Below are 21,892 nucleotides of genomic sequence, written 5' to 3'. Positions count from 1 at the left end.
TTTGATCCCTGGTGGCAGTGCAGCCAATAAATAAATAAATATGCTCTTTAAAAAAATTTCTTCAACTGGACAACCACTTTCCTTCCCCAGGGCATTTCCCTGTGCTGCACCCATACCTTTGAAGGCTCTTTCCCTCACTCTTCCCAAGCTAACCCTTTTACACCCTTTTAGCCTGTCACTTCATCTGAGAGGCCTTTCTTGGCCATTTTAACTAAAATAGACCCCTGGCATTCTCTATGTCAGTCATTTTTCCCCTAACATTTATCAGATTTTGCAATTATGTTGTCAGTTTACTTTCTGGTGTCTTTCCCAAGTATTAAGTCCCAGGAGACCAGAGAACTTGAGTCTTGTTTACCTTTGATTTCCCAAAACTGTGCTGTTCAATACAGGAGCCACTAACCACATATGGTTACTGAGTACTGCAAATGTGGTTCCTCTGAACTGAGATGTGCAAGTAAGTGTAAAATTCATACTGGATTTCAAAGACTTGGTATGAGAAAAGAATGTACAAGATCTCATTAATATTTTTTATATTGATTACATGATGAAATGATAATATTTGGTTAAACTGGGTTAAATATGATTAAAACTAATTTCACCTGTTTCACTTTTTAATGTGGCTGCTAGAAGATTTTAACTTACATAAGTGACACATTATTTCTAGCCTCTGAGACACTGCTGTCTCAGAGCCTAGTCCATTTTAGAGCGAAATAACCAATGTTAAGAGACCATGAGTGGGTGAATTAAGCGTTAGAGACTCTGCCTTCCATGAGGAAAATGGATACAGCATTGCCCTAGAAGTTAGGAGATCTGAGTTCTGGTCTTGGATTTTCTGGAAACACTGTGCAGCCTTGGACAAGCACTACCGGCCTCCAGGCATCAATTTGCCCATCCATCAGGCAGTTGATCACTGAGGTGAAAGTGTATGAGATTAAGTGGCTACATGGCAGAGAAAGGTTGGGAAGCCTGGTGCAACAGGACTTGTCTTCTGTTAGGCTCCAGCCTAACACTAGAGCTCCGGCCAAGAGAAGGAGGCGGCAGAAATCACAGACTAGACGCCCCAAACCCAGCGCGGGGACCGTCGGCTTCCTCAGGTCGAGGCGCGACGGCGTCACTGGGGCGCGACGGCGTCGTCGGTCGGGTCCACGCTCGAGGCGGTAGCGGCTCCGAAGGTCCCTTCGGAGAAGGCGAGTGCCGGGATAACAGAGAAGCAAGTAATCCCCGAGTCTCTTTGAGCCTCAGATCTCACTAAACCACCCTTGGCCGCACTCCCTTTTATTTCACTCGTAGAGCGGAGAGGAGCCCGGAAATAAGAATGTCCAGAGCCGAACCTCAGCGCGGCTGCGCGGGGCTTGTGCGCATCCTCGCCGAAATCCCGGCGGTTGTCTGTGACGTAACTTCCGGCGTGAGCGGCGAAAGCCGGGAGGGCGAGCGAGAGAGGGAGCAGGCAGAAGGCACAGGCAGCAGGCGGGCGGGCGGGCGGACGGCACGAAGGGAGGGAGCGAGAGAGCAGTGAGTGAGCCAGCGAGGGCGGCCGCGTCCCGAAAGCAGCCGACATTCCCGCCTCCCTCTGACCCCCTCCCCGGAGCCCACAGCGCCTCCGGTCTCCAGCGGAGCGGACACGGCCCGGCCCGGCCATGGCCTCGTTGCTGAAGGTGGATCAGGAAGTGAAGCTCAAGGTAACGGCACCGGCCCGGGCCTCCTTACCCCTCGCTTCGATCCCCGAGCAGTCTGACCGGCTCCCCACTCCCCACGGCGTCTTTGTCTCCCTGGGGACACCAGCCCTGAGCTTCCGCTCGGCTCAGCCCAGCCCCCCACTCCCGGGACAGCATCGGGGGAGAGGATAATATGGGATGGCCTTCTGTACCCCGTCTAATAGTGGAGAGCCCGGGGAGACCTCTGCGGACACGTGGTGGACTTAAGTTCTTTAGGCCAGTGACAGCTGGAAGTCCCCCAGCCCAGCAGCGTCCCCGCCTCCGGACGCTGCTGCTGCCCCTGCCCTTGGCATCAGGCCTGCCTCGTATCCTGGGCCAGGTTTGGATGGTGGTTGACAACGTTTGTGAGCTCACACCTCCCCCACCTACCTGTCTTTTGTCTGCTCTTAAAGTCAGACAGCTTCAGAACAGGGAGGGAGGGAGGGAAGACAGGCGGGTGTTGCCCTCAAGCCCGGCTTCCTTCTCCTGAGATGGAGAAATGGATCCTCAGAAAAAAAGTATTTGCAGTCTGGGGGCCTCTCAGCTTCTCATTACGATTACAGGGTGAGGGGAAGACAGTTGGATTTGGGTTTCCCCATCCTGCCCATACTTCTGTTGCCAGGTACTGACTTACTCATAGTGAATTGTTTTCTTTATTAATTTTAGGTTGATTCTTTCAGGGAACGGATCACAAGTGAGGTGAGTGAAATAAATAGAAAAATGAATGTTGGTTAATAGTCGGGAGTTCCCCAGAGGAGAGATACCTGTAGAGACAGACCTTTCCACAGTTACTAATTCGGTTGTATTTTCCCTCATCTTTAGGCAGAAGACTTGGTGGCAAATTTTTTCCCAAAGAAATTGTTAGAACTTGATAGTTTTTTGAAGGTGAGAGACGCTTTTCTTTTTCTCAGATTCCCCCATTTTTTTGCCCCGGTCTTTCTGTCAAATGGGACAAATCACGTGTTAATTCTGTTTTGTTTTGTACTGTAAAGCGCTCTCATTTCTTGCCCTTTAAATGAAATACTTCTTTGTTCATCTTGGAAAAAAACTAATGTTTTCGGGGTGGGCTTCTCTCTTTCAGGAACCAATCCTAAACATCCATGACCTAACTCAGATCCACTCAGACATGAATCTCCCAGTCCCTGACCCCATTCTTCTCACCAATAGCCATGATGGACTGGACGGTGTAAGTGTCGTATATTTATCTTTGTGTTCGGAAGCAGTAGGTTCTCTGTTCATTATTCCCTGCTCAGTGTGAACATATACAGAGGGGACAGTGGGATTTGGATCTGGGAATGAGGATTCTTACGGATGTTATGACTGAAGTACACCCCCTTTAGATCCTGATTTTCATTTGTAGCATGAAGTGAATATGTTAATGTTACTCTGTTAGAGTGAGTTTAAAAATAGGACAAATAGCTACAGGTTCCCTCAGGTGATCTGGTCTGTCCCCAGGACTCTAGGCAAGACTTTTCTTACCCGTTTCAGTGTCTTGAGTGTTGTTATGGAATGAACAGTTCTTCTTGCTATGTAACTGCAGTCCTAGTCTTTGTGTATCTTTAGTGCCTAGTTTTTATCAGCTATATATCCACATTTTATTATAACACTGATGACACTGTACTGTATTGTTCTTTGTCTGCATTACTGTCTCATTGATAGAACTTGCAATTCTGGAGAGCAGAAACTATCTTAATTATCTTTGTATCCCCAGCACCTAGCATTGTTTCTGGTACATAGCAGGTGCTAAATACATGTTTGTTGATTGAATATCGCATTTCATTGTGGAACCAGCAGATTTGTATTTATTCCCTTAATTATCCTAACTCTGCATTCAGTGCTTCATTTTTCCTGTTTTTTATAGTATCCCCCTGCCCAATTGCTTAATTTTTAAATTTTTTTAAATTTACTTATTTGGCCATGTCGCACGGCTTGTGGGATCTTAGTTCCCCAACCAGGGATGGAACCCAGGCCTCTGGCAGTGAAAGTGCCAAGCCCTAACCACTGGACCACCAGGGAATTACCCCTAATTGCTTAATTTGTTATATTTCTTGAAAGGTTGGTCTTCCCAACTAGAGTTTAAGTTGCTTTGTGGCAAGAATCTTTTTAATTAATTAATTAATGGCTGCGTTGGGCCTTCGTTGCTGCACGCGGGCTTTCTATAGTTGTGCCGAGCGAGGGCTACTCTTCTTTGCGGTGCACGGGCTTCTCATTGTGGTGGCTTTTGTTGCAGAGCATGGGCTCTAGGCATGTGGGCTTCAGTAGTTGTGGCACGTGGGCTCAGTAGTTGTGACTCGTGGGCTCTAGAGTGCAGGAGTTGTGGCACACAGGCTTAGTTGCTCGCTGGCATGTGGGATCTTTCCAGACCATGGCTGGAACCCGTGTCCCCTGTATTAGCAGGCGGATTCTTAACCACTGCGCCATCAGGGAGGCCCCAAGAATCTTCTCTTAAAGCCTTGTATGTGCTTAGTAAATTGTGTGTAAATTAATAATGGGGTCGAGGAAGGGATTAAACTTGCTCGAAGGGTAGCTTATGATGGGGATGTAGGTGTCAAGCAGACTAATTCCCATCTTTTTGTATCTTTAGCCCACTTACAAGAAGCGAAGATTGGATGAATGTGAAGAGGCCTTCCAGGGTAAGAGCTCCCTTCACTGTATCCCACCCCAGCCTTTCCTGGCCTGCAGCCCTGAGATGCAGGATGAATCTTGTGTTCTCCTGGCCAGGAAGCAGGATCTGAATTTATTTCCCAGACGTTAGCATTCCCAAGTCCTCCAAGCATTGTCATTATTTAGCACTGTAAACCTAATTTTCCAGTTAATAGGGAGGGTTTGTCTTATTGTGGACTGCCAAGGGAGAGAGGTTGGAAGTGGCTACACATCACAGATTTTTCACAGAAGTCACAGTTCCATATCATTTTTTCCTCTTCAGTAATAGTTGGTACATTAAGTCTATAGAGCATGTTTTAATTTTTTTATCCTTCAGAGTTTTGGGATACTTTAGACACCCGTTTGCTAATCCATGCGTTCTCTTCTTGATTTCGTGGGGGTGTCAAGGTTTATAGATAGAGTTGTGACAGATAAAAGGCAGAGGTCATAGCATCTCATGGGTCTGGGAAAGAGAGAAAGGGGTGGAGTGCTATGTCCTGCCTTCCATCCAAATCATTTAACCTTCCTCATGTCCCTGCCAGGAACCAAGGTGTTCGTGATGCCCAATGGGATGCTAAAAAGCAACCAGCAGCTGGTGGACATTATTGAAAAAGTGAAGCCTGAGATCCGGCTGCTGATCGAGAAATGCAACACGGTGAGGCAGGGGCTGACCCCAAATAGCCTGGCTTGAACTATGCAAGATGATGGATATGGGGCTGGAGGCGTGGAGATGATGTGGGAATTGGAAGTCTATTTTGGCTCCTGTGCTCCTGACATCTGGCCCCAGCAGCATGAATTGTATACTTCGTGGCTTCAGTAGAAAAGGCCAAGGTCCTCATATGTATATTTTGGTCTCCTCACTCTCCAGGTCAAAATGTGGGTACAACTCCTGATTCCTAGGATAGAAGATGGGAACAACTTTGGGGTGTCCATTCAGGTAATGTGCTTGCATTAGAAACTGGAGAGGAAGGTTTGGGAGGTAATCTCATCTCCCCTGCTTTTCTGTTTTCCCTTTCTCTTTGGTCTGCCTTGGGGTGATATGGAAGTGACTTTTGACTCAGTTGTTTTTTCAGGAGGAGACAGTTGCAGAACTAAGAACTGTTGAGAGTGAAGCTGCATCTTATCTGGACCAGATATCTAGGTAGGGCTGCTTGGGCTTGGCCCGGGAATTGGGGGCTGATGAGGTGGTAAGCACTGTCCAGGGTCTCCTGCAGCTTCGTCCTCTTCTCTCTCCTTCCAGATATTATATTACAAGAGCCAAATTGGTTTCTAAAATAGCTAAATATCCCCATGTGGTAAGTAAGGGTTTTGTGGGCCGAGGGTGGAAGTGGTAGGACCGGGAGGAGTGGCTGTTCCTGGGAGGAGCCATGTGGGGACAGTCAGGCTTTGGGAACTAGCCTTTTCTCCGCCCCGCTCTCAGGAGGACTATCGCCGCACCGTGACAGAGATTGATGAGAAAGAATATATCAGCCTTCGGCTCATCATATCAGAGCTAAGGAATCAATATGTAAGTAACCTTGGTCCCTGCCCACAGTTGCTCTGGCTTCTCTTAGTTCTGGTGACCATTTTCTTGCCACTCTCTGGAGGTTGAGATGGAGGGCGGGGGTGGAGGTAAAATGAGTGGAACAAATTCTGCCCATTAGCCAAGTGTTGAGAGCTATGAGGTCATTGAAGGTATCTAGCTGGGCATCTCCCTTCTTTCTACCTGGATGGGAAAGGGCACAACATAGAATAGGGGTGAAGATGTGGGTGTTAGAGTCAGGCTTAGGTTTAGAACCAATCCTACCTGAAATGTGTGGCCTTGGGCAAGTTTAACCTCAAACTTCAGTTAACACATTAAAGGACCCAGTGCAATTCTTGGTATGTTATGTGCTCAGTAAATGTAATTTATTAGACTCTTGGGCCCTGGATATACCCAGGTGTGCCTGGGGTATAAGAGAGGTAGTAGGGCAGCCATGCTGAATTCAGATTCAGGTGAGTGAGATCCAGGTTATGTGAGTGAGTGCTTGGGAGTTTGTGACGGTGTCTTATTTTCCTAGTGAGGTAGGGGTACAACAGACATGTGAGTCCATGATCCCTCTTCTCCCAGGTCACTCTACATGACATGATCCTGAAAAATATCGAGAAGATCAAACGGCCCCGGAGCAGCAATGCAGAGACACTGTACTGAGGCCAGGGCCAGGGCCAGGGGACTCTGTGAGTCTGGCTCAAGACCGACATTGCCTTGGTTTGTTACATGACTATCGTGATGGGGAAACTGGCTGGAAGTAGTAATCACCCCTCTCTCTGTTTTTAGTTAGAGCCTAATGAAACTCTCATGTAGTTCTGTGACGTGTTTACCTCTTTTTTCAGGCCTCAGGAACTCTTCTATTTCCTTCCCTAGTACCCCACGCCCCCCGTCCTAATTTCTGGAGACCTCCAGGTTTATGTACGCAGGATATTGGCACAAGAATACTTGTGTTTTTTCTCCCTGGCTTCCTCCTGTGTCTTGGACTTTGTATATTCTTCCTCTTGATGATCAGTTGGTTAGAAACTGAGGGAACTGGAAGGAGAGTGCTAGGTGTTTTGTAGGAACTGGGGCGGAGTGTGGGGGACCAGCTCCTTTCTTCCTGATGGGAGGTTAGTGTCCCTTGACAGTGGGACGTTGCATCCTCCCTGCCACAGTTGCCCTGGTGATGACTTCGGGTTTCCCATCTATATACATTGCACCTTGAACCTGATCATGACAAGAAACACCTTAGACCTTCTGCCAAGTCCCTAGCTGCTTCAGATGTTTTTATAACTAGGATTTTCACATACACATATGTGTGTCATATACACACACGTACACACATGCAGCACACACATGCCTTCCTACTCTGTTACTTGATGCACACACACACACACACACACACACACACACACACACACACACACACACACACACACACACACACACACACACACACACACACCCTGTTCAGAAGGTGTTAGGTGTCTTACTTCTCATCCACCAGGGCCCATTGTCTCCTGGTATTGTAGCCTCTTGGTGCCCGAGGCTGGTGAGTTGGAGGACAACTGAAAGATGAGAAGCAGGGGTAGTGGGTTCCCCTTCCTCTGTGATTCAGGTCCTTTGGGGCATTTTTGCAAAGGCTGGTCCTCTGAATCCCGGTTTCCTCTTCCCAGGCCAGTTGTAAATTGGGGTGGGGGTGTCTGCAGCTGTGAGGCCAGATGCTGCTGCTCCTACTGGGTTTTCCCTTTGGGAAAAATGTTTTCTTATTTATAGTATTGTGCTTCCGGGGAAAGCGGTCACTTGTGTGTATATGTGTGTGCATGCACACACATGCATGTACACATTGTGTGTATGTGGAAATCTGCTGGGCAAGTCAAAACCATAGAAGAGTTGCCTCTTATCTCTCAAATCTTCCAGAGATGTCACTTGTCACAGCCTTTGTGTTAGCCCTCATCAACCCCCACTTCTATTCTACCACTACTGGAGAGTCTGCTGGTGATTCTCTGTGTCTGTTGCTGACTTTTATTCTACCCCCGTCTCTGTCTTGCAGCCCCCAATCATATTTCCATCTGGATGCATCATTTTTCCTCCCAGTGTGCTCTAGAGAAGGAGTTAGGATGCTGTCTTCCCATGAATAGTACTCAGTAACAAACCAATTGCATTTTAGTTGGGCAATGCCCCTACCCACCCTCAGACCCCTTCCAGCTAAAATGTTCCGTCCTCCCACCATGTGTTTCTCAGTTTCCCTTTTTGTTTGTTGGATTGTTCCCATGTCCCTCCTCCTCACCTTACCACCCTTGGATCGTAATGTAAAATTCTTTTACCATGTCAAGAAATTATTAAAAATACAGGTACTTTGGCCTCTTTCTAAAGCTGCAGACCCTGATGCGATGCTCTGGTGTCCAGGAACATACCCACACTTACGTGTGCGCACATTGGGATACCCACCTCCTCATATACCTCCAGCCACCCTATCGGGTGTCTTTATACCAACTGAGCTGCCTCTTTTCTCTGGAATAATGGAAAGGCTGAGGCTTCTGCCTACCAAGAGGCAAGGGTGGGTCCTTCATTTGTCTTCAGTCTGAATTAAATGAAAGTTAGCTCTTTCCAAAGCTAAGCTGCCTTCTACCCTCGCAAAATCCCAGCTCCTTCCTTCCTTCCCTCCCCAGTGATACCCATGAACTGCCAGTAGAGGCCGCTCTAGTTCCGTGTGTGGGGAATCACCTGGTTCAAGGCACACCCGACCCCGTCATTTTCTTTGCTCTATACTAAAAGTTCCTTCTGAATAATGTCTTAAGTTTCTTGCGGAGATGCCAGGGACCCCTGGTTTTTGGTTTTCAAATGAATTGGAGGGCTATCTAGGACCTTAGCTCCCTCTGAAATAAAGTTTCCTTAACTTCCACCTTGCAGAGGAGCATTTTGGTATCCAATGATCTGGTATCTGTTGTCTCTGCAGAAAGGGATTTAAGGTCTTGAACAATGGAGGAACATCTGCCCTATTCTGTTTCAGAGATCCTTACCAGTAGCTGACAATTTTTGAATGCCTGCCCGTGCCAGGCTGTTAAGCACTTTACGCGCCTGATCTCATTTACTCTCCGTGAATCTCTGGGGTAGTTTTATCCCTTCTTTATAGGTGAGGACACTGAGACTTACGATAAGTAACTCCCCTCAGGTCACACAGCTTAGGGACCTGCGATTGGTGTACAAATCTGACTGCTGCGCCCAGGCCTTCACCACTCCTTTCTCACCGACTAGACGGAAGAGGCCTGAGACTACAGATCAAGGGCTTGGTCTTAGGCATGTGGCAGAACACAGTGCTTACTGCTGAGCTGGGCAGTGGATCCTGGAAATACTGGAGGGGAGTGCCTGCCAGGAGGTAGGAAAGTGGACAGTTAGAGTGGCTGCATGTAGTACATGGGACTTGATTGGGCGTCTGAGATTTGCATACTTCTCAGACCCATTCTGGGTGGAAGGTAGAGTCTAGTGTATATACAAATGCCCTCTAATCTGGTCTAAATGATGGAGATCGGTAGTGGGTACTGACCGTGCTGCTGGGAGGAGTTCGGGGATGGGGAGAGGCTATGCACGTGGAAGTAGTACCTTGAGCCAAACCACAGAACAGAAAATTGGAGCAGAATTATATAAATCAAGGTCAGAAATTTCCCGTCCAACCCACAGGGTGGAGTTTTCACTATTCCTATCCATCCTACTGAATATAAACCCTGATTTGATGTCAGTAAGCAGAAGGAGCAGCTCGCGGGACTCTCATTTCAGCTCTCGGCAGTCACCATGAATCTCAAGGTAGTCCTCGTGTTCCTGGCACTGTCCCTCATTACTGTCTTTGCCCTGGCCTATGTCTTGCTGACCAGCCAACGTAGCTCCAGCCAGCCTCCCCACTGCCCCTCTGTATCCTACAGTGCCCAGCCCTGGACACACCCTGGCCAGAGCCAGCTGTTTGCAGACCTGAGCCGAGAAGAGCTGACGGCTGTGATGAGCTTTCTGACCCAGAAGCTAGGGCCAGGCCTGGTGGATGCAGCTCAGGCCCAACCCTCAGACAACTGCGTCTTCTCGGTAGAGCTGGAGCTGCCCCCCAAGGCTGCAGCCCTGGCCCACCTGGACAGGGGGAGCCCCCCGCCTGCCCGGGAAGCACTGGCCATCGTTTTCTTTGGTGGACAACCCCAGCCCAATGTGACTGAGCTGCTGGTGGGGCCGCTGCCGCACCCCTCCTACCTGCGGGACGTGACTGTGGAGCGTCACGGGGGCCCCCTGCCCTATCACCGGCGCCCCGTGCTGGGAACTGAGTCTGCCCAGATGTGGAAGCATTTGAAAGAGGTGGAGCTCCCCAAGGCACCAGTCTTTCTGGCTTCTGTCTTCAACTACAATGGTTCCACTTTGGCAGCTCTGCACGCCACCCCTCGTGGCTTGCGCTCAGGGGACCGTGCTACCTGGATAGCCCTCTACCATAACATCTCAGGTGTTGGGATTTTCCTTCACCCTGTGGGGCTCGAGCTACTGCTGGACCACAGGGCCTTGGACCCTGCCCGCTGGGCTGTCCAGCAGGTCTTCTACCTTGGGCACTACTATGCAGACTTGGGTCAGCTGGAATGGGAGTTTAAGGCTGGCCGGCTGGAAGTGGTTAGAGTTCCTCTACCCCTGCCAGATGGGGCCTCATCGCTGCGATCGCGGGTCTCCCCAGGTCCTCTTCCCCCTCTTCAGTTCTCACCTCAGGGCTCCCGGTACAGTGTGCAAGGGAACCTAGTGGCGTCCTCCCTTTGGACGTTTACCTTTGGCCATGGGGTGTTCAGTGGCATGAGGATTTTTGATGTTCGGTTCAAGGGTGAGCGAGTGGCCTATGAAGTCAGTGTCCAGGAGTGTGTTTCTATCTATGGTGCCGATTCACCCAAGACAATGATGACCCGATACCTGGATAGCAGCTATGGACTTGGCCATCACAGCCGGGGCTTGGTGCGGGGAGTGGACTGCCCCTATCAGTCTACCATGGTGGACATCCACGTATTAGTGGGCAAAGGGGCAGTCCAGCTGCTCCCGGGGGCTGTGTGTGTGTTTGAGGAGGCCCAGGGACTACCCCTCCGCAGGCACCACGGTCACCTTCAGAGTCATTTCTATGGTGGTTTGGCTGGCTCGGCCCTTGTAGTCAGGTCTGTGTCCTCTGTAGGCAACTATGACTACATTTGGGACTTTGTATTGCACCCAAATGGGGCGCTTGAAGGGCGGGTCCATGCCACGGGCTACATCAACACAGCTTTCCTGAGCGGGGGCGAGGAGAGCCTCCTCTTTGGGAACCGCGTTGGGGAGAGAGTGCTGGGGGCGGTGCACACGCATGCCTTCCACTTCAAGCTGGACCTGGATGTGGCAGGTGAGTGCCCAGGGGATGAGGATTGAGCATTGGGGTGGGCCAGAGGGAAGGGAGACCCGCACATCAAGCCACATCAAGCCGGAAGAGGCAAGAGGGTGGCGTTCCAGCACCACAATTTATTGTGGCAACAGCAGGGACTGATCTGACTGTATTCAACTGCAGTCAGCCTAAATACTGGGCTTATTGGGTATTTGGCAAAAGGTAGAGAGTGTTCCCCCGCCCAGCCCCTCTGACCCGCTGCAATTGTGAAACCAGATGTAATGGCTGCGCTGTACTAGCTGGCTGCCTTAGCCTGTCTGTGGGTGGTGAACTTGCCCTTGCCCTGCCTGTCTGAGGCTGGACACGGCTGGAGCCGGGGCTCTGAGTTCTTCCTCATTCTGAGGGTCAGTGGAGGTGGGGGAAGCTGGGGTCTGAACAGAGATAGGGAGTAGTCTGTGTAAAGAGCTTCCTGAGAGTGGAGGTGGTCCTGGGGCCTGAGAAAAGGAGGTGCTAGCTGGGGGCTGCTCCGCAGGATTTCAGGCAACTGAGATTACAAGACAGGGGCCCATCCACCTCCTGGGGAGGACCATCCCATTCCTGCCAGCACGTGTCATTGCAGTGGGCTCTCTGGTGACATGGCAGGCATGCAATAGGCTTGCTGCAAGTGTAGAAAGGGATTTCTCAAGTAGGGCTCTAAGCACAAAGGGGACCTAAAGCTCCTGACAGATTTTTGTCCAGAACAAAATAATTAACTTATCAAGTTAGACTATTAGGCCCAGAAAGAAAATTGGGAATCCATCACACCCTCTCCATTTTTCAGTTACGGAAACTAAGGAGGGTGGGGGGAGATGGGTCAGGAAGTGGCTGTCCAAGTATAATGCACTGTAACAGCATATTTCTTGTGAAACATTTCCATATTCTCTTGAGTATAAAGATGGCGTGTGTGTGCATCTGTGTGTGTGTGCTGTGCGGGTGGAGGGGAGAGCGCTAAGAAAACAGCATGATGGAAATGCTATTTTAAATCATGCATTTTAACTAGGTTATTCTTGGACATATTTGGAATATGACTATTTTCTGACTTGAAGTTTTCTTTCCAGCATTTTGGCATTGAAGAGCCTTGTCTTAGGACATAAAATCAAATCACATTTATTGGACCAGCGTGCAGCACAGGCTGGTGCTGTGGGCCAGAGAGTCTGTGTCAGGCCCCTGCACACAGGACAACTGGCAGGGGCACTGGCTTCAGGAGAGTTCCCTGTGTGCCAGCACATTCATATGAGTTATGCCCAAAGGAACTAGCAGTCCGAACCTGCAGAAAGAGTATAAGTGTTCCAGGGATCTCCCAGACAATTTAAAGATATAAATCTACTTCCTTGTAAAAAAGACAAAGTGATACCTGCCATACTGAGAAAAAAAATCAAAGTCTCAGAGCCAGGAGGAGTATGCAGGGCACCACGGAAGGGGACTGGGTTTTTCCACCCGGCTTCTCCAAGACAAATATCCCTTTCATAGTTAGAAGAATGTTATTAGCCACCTGTGTGTGCTTTTGCATTTATAGAGCTCAGCCACAACAGCTTTCCTTATGCCCATTGTAGCGATTCACCAAGTGAGAATCAGAGAAGCGAACAATTGGTCCAAAGTGTATTGGGTAGACCAGTGCCAATAGAACTTTCTGCAATGATGGAATGTTACATGTCTGCCTTGTCCAATATGTTAGCTGCTAGCCACACGTAGCTGTTGAGCACTTGGAATGTAGATAGTGTGACTGAGGAACTGAATTTTTAAATTGAAAGAGCCACTTGTGGCCGGTGGTAACTGTGTTGGACAGGGCAAGTTCAAAGAAGGCGGGCTAGCTCTCAAGTCCAGACCTGGCTCCCAGCGCAGAGCTGATGAGCTCTGTTGTCCTTTGTCAGGCCAGTGCAGGGGGCATCACGGAGAAAACAAGGGACCTGTCTCACCTGCTGTGGCACTCCTCTCCCTCCCCTCACCCTGGCAGGGCTGAAAAACTGGGTGGTAGCTGAAGACGTGGTGTTTAAACCTGTGGCAGCCCCTTGGAGTCCGGAGCACCAACTGCAGCGCCCACAGCTGACTCGGCAGGTCCTGGGAAGGGAGGACCTGACAGCTTTTTTCTTGGGGGACCCCCTTCCCCGCTACCTTTACTTGGCTAGCAACCAGACTAATTCCTGGGGTCACCAGCGCGGGTACCGAATCCAGATCCACAGCCCTCTTGGCATACACATGCCCCTGGACAGCGACATGGAGAGGGCCCTCAGCTGGGGGAGGTGAGGAGGGCCCTGGGCACTGGGTGGTAGGGAAGGACTGGTCCCCTTCCCATCCCAGCTCTTGAAGACCCCAACTCACTAACCTCGATCATTCACCCCTGGACCTCTTCTCAGATCCAAGTAGATATGGGACGGGAATGGTCTCACACAGAATCTGATCCAAAGGATTTCTGGGCTGGTAAAGGCCCTTGACGTTTTCTGACACCACCTTCCTACAACATTCCTGGTCAGATACCAGCTTGTGGTGACCCGGAGGAAGGAGGAGGAGTCACAGAGCAGCAGCATCTATTACCAGAATGACATCTGGACACCCACTACAGCCTTTGCTGACTTCATCAACAATGAGACCCTGTTAGGAGAGGTTGGTAGCCCTCGGGGCAGAGGAAAGGAGCTCCCCTAAGCCTGGTGTCTTGGCTGCCCGGCCCCTGGCTGCAGGATGGAGGGAATGGTAGATTTCCAGTTCTTAGACTAGGGGCCCGCCAGGGAGTTCCCTGATGACCAACATGGGTCATCCCTCCTGGGGGTGAGATTAGCCCTGGGACCACCCTACAGCCTCACACATGGATTACCACGCCTGTTATTTGGGCCTGCGGCTGGGCAGAGGTGGAAGCAGGGCTGAGACTGGAGATTGGGGATTGTGGCTGAGGGGGGGTTCTCTGGGTCTCGCCTCCAGAGTCTCCAGTTCTTCCTCTTCCTGCAGGACCTGGTGGCTTGGGTTACAGCCAGCTTCCTGCACATCCCTCACGCTGAGGATGTCCCCAACACAGTGACTCTGGGGAACAGAGTTGGCTTCTTGCTCCGACCCTATAACTTCTTTGATGAGGACCCCTCCGTCTTCTCCCCTGGCAGCGTCTACTTTGAGAAGGGCCAGGATGCTGGGCTCTGCAGTGTCAATCATGTGGCCTGCATCCCCCACCTGGCGGCCTGTGTCCCGGACCTGCCGCCTTTCTCTTACCAAGACTTGTAGCCCTGAGTGTGTGGTGGGACATGGGCAGGGCGGAGAGGGGGTGCCAAGACATGTACGTTCCTCTCTCTGTTCCCACTTCCTGCTCCCCTGACACTCGACGCTTGGGAAACCGCCTCCTACCATGTAAACCCCCATATATCCTTTGGTTAATTCTTATTTCCAGTTCATTTTTTAAAAATGATGAATTTATACAAATGATGTTGATATTAAGAAAGCTAAAACAGCACAAGTCCTACCACTCCGAAACAGCATTCACATTTGGTGAACGTTATACCCGACATTTCATTAATGCATGTGCATTGAAGTGGAAGAATAGAGAGAATTTTGTAAGAACTGATGGTGTGTGTAATTTATAATAAAAAGTATTACAAGACTTTTACTTGGATTTCTTCTCTTTGACTTTTGAAGTATCTAGACTCCCCCAGAGAATATTAAGGACTCTGGCCAAGGAAATTAGCCATGGAGGAGAGGGGGCAAGGGGGACAGACCTGGCCAAGAAATGCTGCTTGGGAAGCTGAAGAGCTGGGGGTGGGGTTTCCTTGGAAGGAGGACAATAGTTCCAAGTTGCAGGAAAGGGAACATCTGGCCCTGAGAAATGGGCGCTGGGGAAAGAAGTGGGGCGGAGGGGAAAGAGGGGCTGCCTCCTCCCCGGCATTTCTGTGCATGTCAGCGCATGTCTGTGCTCAGGCTGGTCAGCTGCATTCGTTTGAAATCCCCACCACCCCTTCCTCCTAACCCAGCGTTCCCCTGTCCCAACCCTGACCCAGAGAGCAGAATGTGAGCTGGAGCCTGGAACACAAAGCCATGTAAGGTCTGTGGAAATCACTGCTGCCCTGCCTTAGGCCCGCCTCCCAACCCCAGCCCGCTCCACCCCCCTCCCCAGCCTTCCCATGCTCTTCCCATCCTCAGTCTCCATTGCGTCGCAATACTGAGAACCTCAGCCAGAGTCTAGGAGCCCCCAGTACAGGGAGCAAAAGAGACCCTCTTCTGCTGGACTGAGAATACAAGTCTCCACTTTGGTTCAATCCTCTGTCTCTACGTTCATGGGACAATGAACCAGAAGACCACCCTGGTGCTCCTTGCTCTGGCTGTCATCACCATCTTTGCCCTGGTGTGTGTCTTGCTAGCTGGCAGGGGAGGAGATGGTGGTGAACACAGCCTGCCTCCCCTCTGCCCCTCCGTATCACCAAGTGCCCAGCCGTGGACACACCCTGGCCAGAGCCAGCTGTTTGCAGACCTGAGCCGAGAAGAGCTGACGGCTGTGATGAGCTTTCTGACCCAGAAGCTGGGGCCAGGCCTGGTGGATGCAGCTCAGGCCCAACCCTCAGACAACTGCGTCTTCTCGGTGGAGCTGGAGCTGCCCCCCAAGGCTGCAGCCCTGGCCCACCTGGACAGGGGGAGCCCCCCGCCTGCCCGGGAGGCACTGGCCATCGTCTTCTTTGGCGGACAACCCCAGCCCAATGTGACTGAGCTGCTGGTGGGGCCGCTGCCGCACCCCTCCTACCTGCGGGACGTGACTGTGGAGCGTCACGGGAGCCCCCTGCCCTATCACCGACGCCCCGTGCTCATGCGAGAGTACCTGGACATAGACCAGATGATCTTCAACACAGAGCTGCCCCAGGCTGCTGGTCTCCTCCACCACTGCTGCTTCTACAAGCACCAAGGAGGGAACCTGGTGACCATGACCACAGCCCCCCGTGGCTTGCAATCAGGGGACAGGGCCACCTGGTTTGGCCTCTACTACAACATCTCAGGGGCTGGGTTCTTCCTGCACCCCATAGGTTTGGAGCTTCTGGTAGACCACAAGGCTCTGGACCCTGCTCGCTGGACCATCCAGAAGGTGTTCTTTCAAGGCCGCTACTATGAGAGTCTGGCCCACCTGGAGGAGCAGTTTGAGGCCGGCCTGGTGAATGTGGTGGTGATCCCAGACAATGGCACAGGTGGGTCCTGGTCCCTGAAGTCCAAGGCGCCTCCGGATCCGGCTCCCCCTCTGCAGTTCCATCCCCAGGGCCCCCGCTTCAGTGTCCAGGGGAGTCGAGTGGCCTCCTCACTGTGGACTTTCTCCTTTGGCCTCGGAGCTTTCAGTGGTCCAAGGATCTTTGACATCCGATTCCAGGGAGAACGGCTGGCTTACGAGATCAGCCTCCAAGAGGCCTTGGCTGTCTATGGTGGAAATTCCCCGGCGGCAATGCTGACCCACTATATGGACGGCAGCTTTGGTATGGGCAAGTACGCCACACCCCTGACCCGTGGGGTGGACTGCCCCTATCTGGCCACCTACGTGGACTGGTACTTCCTTTTGGAGTCCCAAGCCCCCAAGACACTACCTGATGCTTTCTGTGTGTTTGAGCAGAACCAGGGCCTGCCCCTGAGGCGACACCACTCAGCTTTTCACCCCCACTATTTTGGGGGCCTTGCGGAGACAGTGCTGGTCTTCAGGTCTGTGTCGACCTTGCTCAACTACGACTATGTGTGGGATATGGTCTTCCACCCCAATGGGGCCATTGAAGTCAAATTCCATGCCACAGGCTACATCAGCTCAGCGTTCCTCTTTGGAGCTGCCCGAAGATATGGAAACCAGGTTGGGAAGCACACGCTGGGCACCGTCCACACCCACAGTGCCCACTACAAGGTGGATCTGGACGTGGGAGGTAAGACATCCTGGCGGAGGCCAGGATCCCAGATAGGGGGCTGAAGGGCTGTCTTTGTTTGCTTTGTGTTTGTTGGAGGTTTTCCAGGAAAGGAAGATCTGAGCATGAGTATATGTTTTGGAGTTTCATGCTTCCTCTTTTGCTGGATGGGAGAGAGTTGGCTGCTGAATATTACTGAGCTCTTAGCTCATTGGCTGGGTACAGAGCTGCCACCCACCCTCCACATGACCTCATCAGAAAATCTTGGGAAACAGCTAAGCTCAGAGAAGAGGCAGGATCCAGGCTAAGGGTCCCCTTTGCCCTCTTCCCTCTCTGGCACTTATATGGGCCCCACTTCAGTGAGGCAGCCATTTGCTTTTCAGCTTATCTGTGTCTGGCCTGCAGTGTAGGTTTTGGGGAGGATCTGTTTGCATTCTGCGGAGTCCCTGGCACCTGCAGGCCAATCGTGGAATGCCCCCGGGGGATACATTTCCCTGGGAGGTGGACCTTTCTCCTCCCTGAATTTCCATCTCTGGGCACAATACACTTAAGTGTGAGGGGTAGAGTGGATACTGTGGAATATTCCAGATAGTTCCTGGAGTTGGTGGTCACAGAGAGCCAAGGGTTACATGATGCCTCGGAGTCTTGGTCATTTCACTGTCGTTCCCCACACTGAGTTCATCACCAGATTTTTTTCTGCCTCTGAAATATCTCCAACCCCTCGCTTGGCCCCGCTACCGGCCCCCTGTGGGCGTCAGCCCTCTCTCTGCTGCTTCGACTCTTCTTCCTCTCAGATCCATGGTTCACCCTGTGCTCAGAGGGACCTACCAGCCCATGCCAGCCTGCTCCCTTACACACTTCCCACTTTCCCCGTCACCTATAGGATCCTGTCCACAGAAGGACCTACAAGGCCCTTCCCTTCAGAGGACAGCTACTGCCTGCCTTTCACCTTCTTCCCCGTGCTGCTTAAGACACACACCCGCCCCGTCCCTGGACACGCGCACCACATGTGACAGTCACGCTTCTTTGCTTTTGCTCCTGTTTTGCCCCTGTCTAGAATGCCCTGCCATGTCACCTCTGCTGGTGACATCCCCTAAGGCCAGGCTGAAAAGTGGCCCAGGAAGCCCTCTATTCTTGCCTGTACCTGTGTTCCTCTAACCTTCAATCTGGAATGGGCTCCTCTCACACTACAGTCCCTTCAGGGCTTGGCCTCTCTGGGGCTTCTGTGAGAGCAGGAGGGTAAGGATGTTGTTTCATTCATCAGTGTGTCCCCAGTGCTGAGCACAGGCCTCTCCACTAATGAGTGTGAAAGGATGAAGGAATGAAATCCTTGAAGAAATATTTCACAGGTCAACAGGTTTGGCTGAAAGATTGGGACATCTTGGGGAGAGGGGAGAGAAGCAGGGGGCACACTCAGTCTGGCTTTCTCTTTGGCCCTCACTCTGAAGCCAGGTGGGGACAGAGTCCGGGGGCGGCGGGGGGCAGCTGCATGACCAGCCCTCCCTCCCCCCTTCCCCCCACCATCTCCACTTCACCCCTGCAGGACTGGAGAACTGGGTCTGGGCTGAGGACATGGCTTTTGTCCCTACGGCGGTACCCTGGAGCCCCAAGCACCAGATACAGAGGCTGCAGGTGACCCGGAAGCTGCTGGAGACAGAGGAGCAGGCCGCCTTCCCCCTGGGAGGTCCCTCCCCTCGCTACCTGTACCTGGCCAGCAATCACAGCAACAAGTGGGGGCACCCGAGGGGCTACCGCATCCAGACAGTCAGCTTTGCTGGGGAGCCTCTGCCCCAGAACAGCTCCATGGAGAGAGCCTTGAGCTGGGCAAGGTGGGTGATGGGGTGCGGTATGCGTATGGGGTTGGGGAGGGGATGAGAGTGAGAAGGGAGTGTTGGGAGGGGCAACTGGGAACTCAGTTCAGACTGTACACGAGGTGAGTGAGGTAAGAGCTCAAAAAGGATTTCCTGGTTATCCAAAGGCCCACAGTGGATACATGGTCCCCTTGGAAGGCTAAAGCCCAGGTGGGAAAAGTATTTTCTGTTTGGGAGGGGGCATATTGTGAAATGGCAAGGGATGAACAGGAAGACATGGAATGATTTCGGGCCACCCACCAGGGTGGCGTCAGAGTGACTGTGTGAACGAGATGGGAATGCTGAGGTCCATGGGCTCGGCTCCCTTCCATGATGATCAGGCAGCAGGATGGGCTTAGTGACCATGGAGGCCTGACCAGAGCATCTCTAGGTACCAGCTGGCTGTGACCCAGCGGAAGGAGGCGGAGCCCCGCAGCAGCAGCATCTTCAATCAGAATGACCCCTGGGCCCCTACCGTGGACTTTGCTGACTTCATCAACAATGAGACCATAGTTGGAGAGGTCAGCCGGCTGTGGGAGGCTGAGGGAGGGGTTCGGGGACACAGAGATGAGCCCCATCTCCTCTTGGGGAGGTCCCTGAAAACCATCTCCTCAAGGACGGAACTGACTCCTGCCTTCTGTGCTTTTGTGGATCTGATCATTACCTGCTGAGGGAATCTTCCCAAGCTGGGAGTTCATTTGCACACAGTGGCTGAGGCTCCAGCCTAACCTCAAGACTGTACAGCTCTCTAAGTCTCAGCGTCGTGGACTGAGTCCTTTAAGGGCCCCAGGACTCAGGAGGGCTGGAAGTGACCAGGGAAGACCACATCTCTTATATCTAAAGCTTCTCTGTTGCTGTCTTGACCATTAAAGGATTAATTTCCAAGTTAATTTCTGCCTCCCAAACCCTGATCTTCCCTCCTCATCCTCCTTCTCTCAGAGTTTGGGAGCTCTCGTTGAGTCAGGGGAAAGGAGCTGAAGTTGCCCGTGGGTGTCATCATTCCTCTGGGGGTGTGTAGGCTGATGGTGATGTCATGGGGAATGTCAGATGATGGAGGGTACGGGCTGGGATGGGGGGCAGGTGTTGCTCCGAATATGAAATCGACCATTTATGCGTTGATTTCTGGACTAGTAGGAAAAATGTTTGAAGACTTAAAATCCTCCTGAGCAAAGGTGGGCTGCCAAAGTGAATCCTGGGGGAGGCGGACATGCCCTTAGCAAAGCCAGACCTCATGATCCTCTTTCTTCGCCCCCTTAGGACTTGGTGGCCTGGGTGACAACCGGTTTCCTGCACATCCCCCATGCAGAGGACATTCCCAACACAGTGACTGTGGGGAACAGCGTGGGCTTCTTCCTCCAACCCTACAACTTCTTTGACCAGGACCCCTCCTTCGATTCTGCTGACTCCGTCTACTTCCGGGAGGACCAGGATGCTGGGGCCTGTGAGGTCAACCGCCTGGCTTGCCTCCCCCAGGCTGCGGCCTGTGCCCCCCACCTCCCTGCCTTCTCCCACGCGGGCTTCTCCCACAACTAGGTGGATGGGGAATGTGGTTGGGACCCCAGCGCCAGGGAGTGTGGGGAGGGGAGGGGATGGGCACTGGGCAGGGCAGCCTATGTCTTCTCCCTCATCACATCTTGGGGGTCTTCTTTCTCCCATCGTCCTCCCTTCCCTCCCCCTTCCCTCTGGAAGCATCCTGAGTCTGTGACGCCTGACACAGGGGGCTCTCAGCTCTGTTGACCCCAGACCTGCTAAGTTCCTCTTGCAGAGAGGAAAGGAATGGCCAGCCAGGAGCTTGGAGTCATGGTTAAACTTTCCAGAAGACTCCTGTTTTGGGTGTTTTTTGTTTTGTTTCCTTTTATTTTTGCTTTCTGGGTTTCCCAAATCTTCTTAGCCATCCCAGGTTTCTCTTGAGACTCCTGAGTCCTCACTTGGGAGGTGAGGATGGGGGGCTCTGCTATGGGGATAAGCCCCAGGAGGCCGTGGGGCAGGGTTCCTGCCAGGCCCGTGAATCTAGGAATCAAGCTGGAAGGGGCTCTTTGGCCCATGTTTCCTTCTCTCTCTCTCCCCTCTTGCCTAGCCTCCTCCAGTTCCCACCTGTTCTTATATCCTGGGATTTCCCTCCCAGCCCTGAGGGGATGTTACCCAGCCCTCATTTCTCACCTCTGGTCTCCTCTCCTGGTTCTAGGCCTGTGGAAGTCTCAAAATGCAAGGGACATCTAGTTTGAGAGGACAGTCCCCGTCTGTGTCCCTGTGTCTGGGAGCTGCCCCTACCCCCAGTCCTGGGGCAGGATGTGTTTCCCCACAGTTCTTTCTGCCCATTTGTATAGGCCTGCCTTGCATTCTCTGGCAGAGGGTGGTCATGGAGACAGCAGCAGCTCAAGTTAGCACTTTAGATGGCTTTGCGGTGCAGTGGTAATGAGGAGTGGTCATTTTGTACCAAGTCTGTGCGTGACCAGTGCCCTCTGTCCTCTGCAGTAGCCAATATGGGAGGCTGGGTGGACACCAAGGATGAGAAGCAGGAAGACCAGGGACTCCAGTCATAGGGCCAGGGGTCCAATCACGTGTGAGCATGCAAATGAGCCAAGGCCTCTGGGGGTGGAGCCTCCCCGGCAGGTTGTCCGTGTGGAGGGGTGGGTGGGAGCAGTCTGGATTGGGGGTCCCTCTACAAAGAGCCAGAGATGGGGAGCAGCAGAACTGTCGTCCCTCAAAGACTGATTAACTAAATTCTGATGCAGCCTTACAAAGCAATACTACACAGCTGTAAAACTAATTATATCTCTTTATAGGGAATAATCTTCCAATGAACAAGGAGAGGCACAGAAGTGTGTATAGGGCACTTCCATTTGTGTTTTACAGGGGAGGATCATATAAATACATATTTTCATATCTTATAGATGCATATTCGGAAGACACGGGTAACACTGGTTGCCTCTGTGGAGGGGAACCAGGAAGCTGGGACAGAGGAGGGAGGAGACTTAGTA

The 21,892-nt window shown here is 51.9% G+C and overlaps 3 protein-coding genes across 6 annotated transcripts; all 3 read left to right on the top strand.

The window, feature by feature from the left end:
• The first annotated feature begins 1,387 nt into the window (after positions 1-1,387).
• Positions 1,388-8,201, top strand: PSME3 (proteasome activator subunit 3). Its single transcript, XM_030839707.3, has 11 exons — positions 1,388-1,679; positions 2,361-2,393; positions 2,517-2,579; positions 2,776-2,880; positions 4,279-4,327; positions 4,880-4,992; positions 5,206-5,274; positions 5,411-5,478; positions 5,578-5,632; positions 5,758-5,844; positions 6,427-8,201. The coding sequence occupies exons 1-11, from the start codon at positions 1,638-1,640 to the stop codon at positions 6,505-6,507; spliced, it is 765 nt and encodes a 254-aa protein (XP_030695567.1). The 5' UTR covers positions 1,388-1,637; the 3' UTR covers positions 6,508-8,201.
• A 151-nt stretch (positions 8,202-8,352) lies between these two features.
• AOC2 (amine oxidase copper containing 2) lies at positions 8,353-14,810 on the top strand. Of its 4 annotated transcripts, none has more exons than XM_060289969.2 (5): positions 8,353-9,205; positions 9,508-11,206; positions 13,179-13,464; positions 13,696-13,825; positions 14,165-14,810. In XM_060289969.2, exons 2-5 carry the CDS (start codon positions 9,619-9,621, stop codon positions 14,429-14,431), a joined length of 2,271 nt encoding a protein of 756 aa, XP_060145952.1. In that variant the 5' UTR covers positions 8,353-9,205; positions 9,508-9,618; the 3' UTR covers positions 14,432-14,810. The 4 variants fall into 4 exon arrangements, with proteins under 4 accessions (XP_060145952.1, XP_030695570.1, XP_060145953.1 ...); XM_030839710.3 differs by having other exon boundaries at positions 8,353-9,630; positions 9,747-11,206; XM_060289970.2 differs by having other exon boundaries at positions 8,353-11,206; positions 13,179-13,275.
• A 581-nt stretch (positions 14,811-15,391) lies between these two features.
• On the top strand, positions 15,392-21,524 carry AOC3 (amine oxidase copper containing 3). The gene is made up of 4 exons (XM_030839887.3): positions 15,392-17,082; positions 18,605-18,890; positions 19,303-19,432; positions 20,169-21,524. Exons 1-4 carry the CDS (start codon positions 15,483-15,485, stop codon positions 20,442-20,444), a joined length of 2,292 nt encoding a protein of 763 aa, XP_030695747.1. The 5' UTR covers positions 15,392-15,482; the 3' UTR covers positions 20,445-21,524.
• The last annotated feature ends 368 nt before the right edge of the window (positions 21,525-21,892 follow it).

Source organism: Globicephala melas, chromosome 20, assembly GCF_963455315.2.
Source record: "Globicephala melas chromosome 20, mGloMel1.2, whole genome shotgun sequence".
Lineage (NCBI taxonomy): Eukaryota > Metazoa > Chordata > Mammalia > Artiodactyla > Delphinidae > Globicephala > Globicephala melas.
Note: the sequence above shows the minus strand (reverse complement) of the source record. Positions and strands in the feature narration are given on the sequence as shown.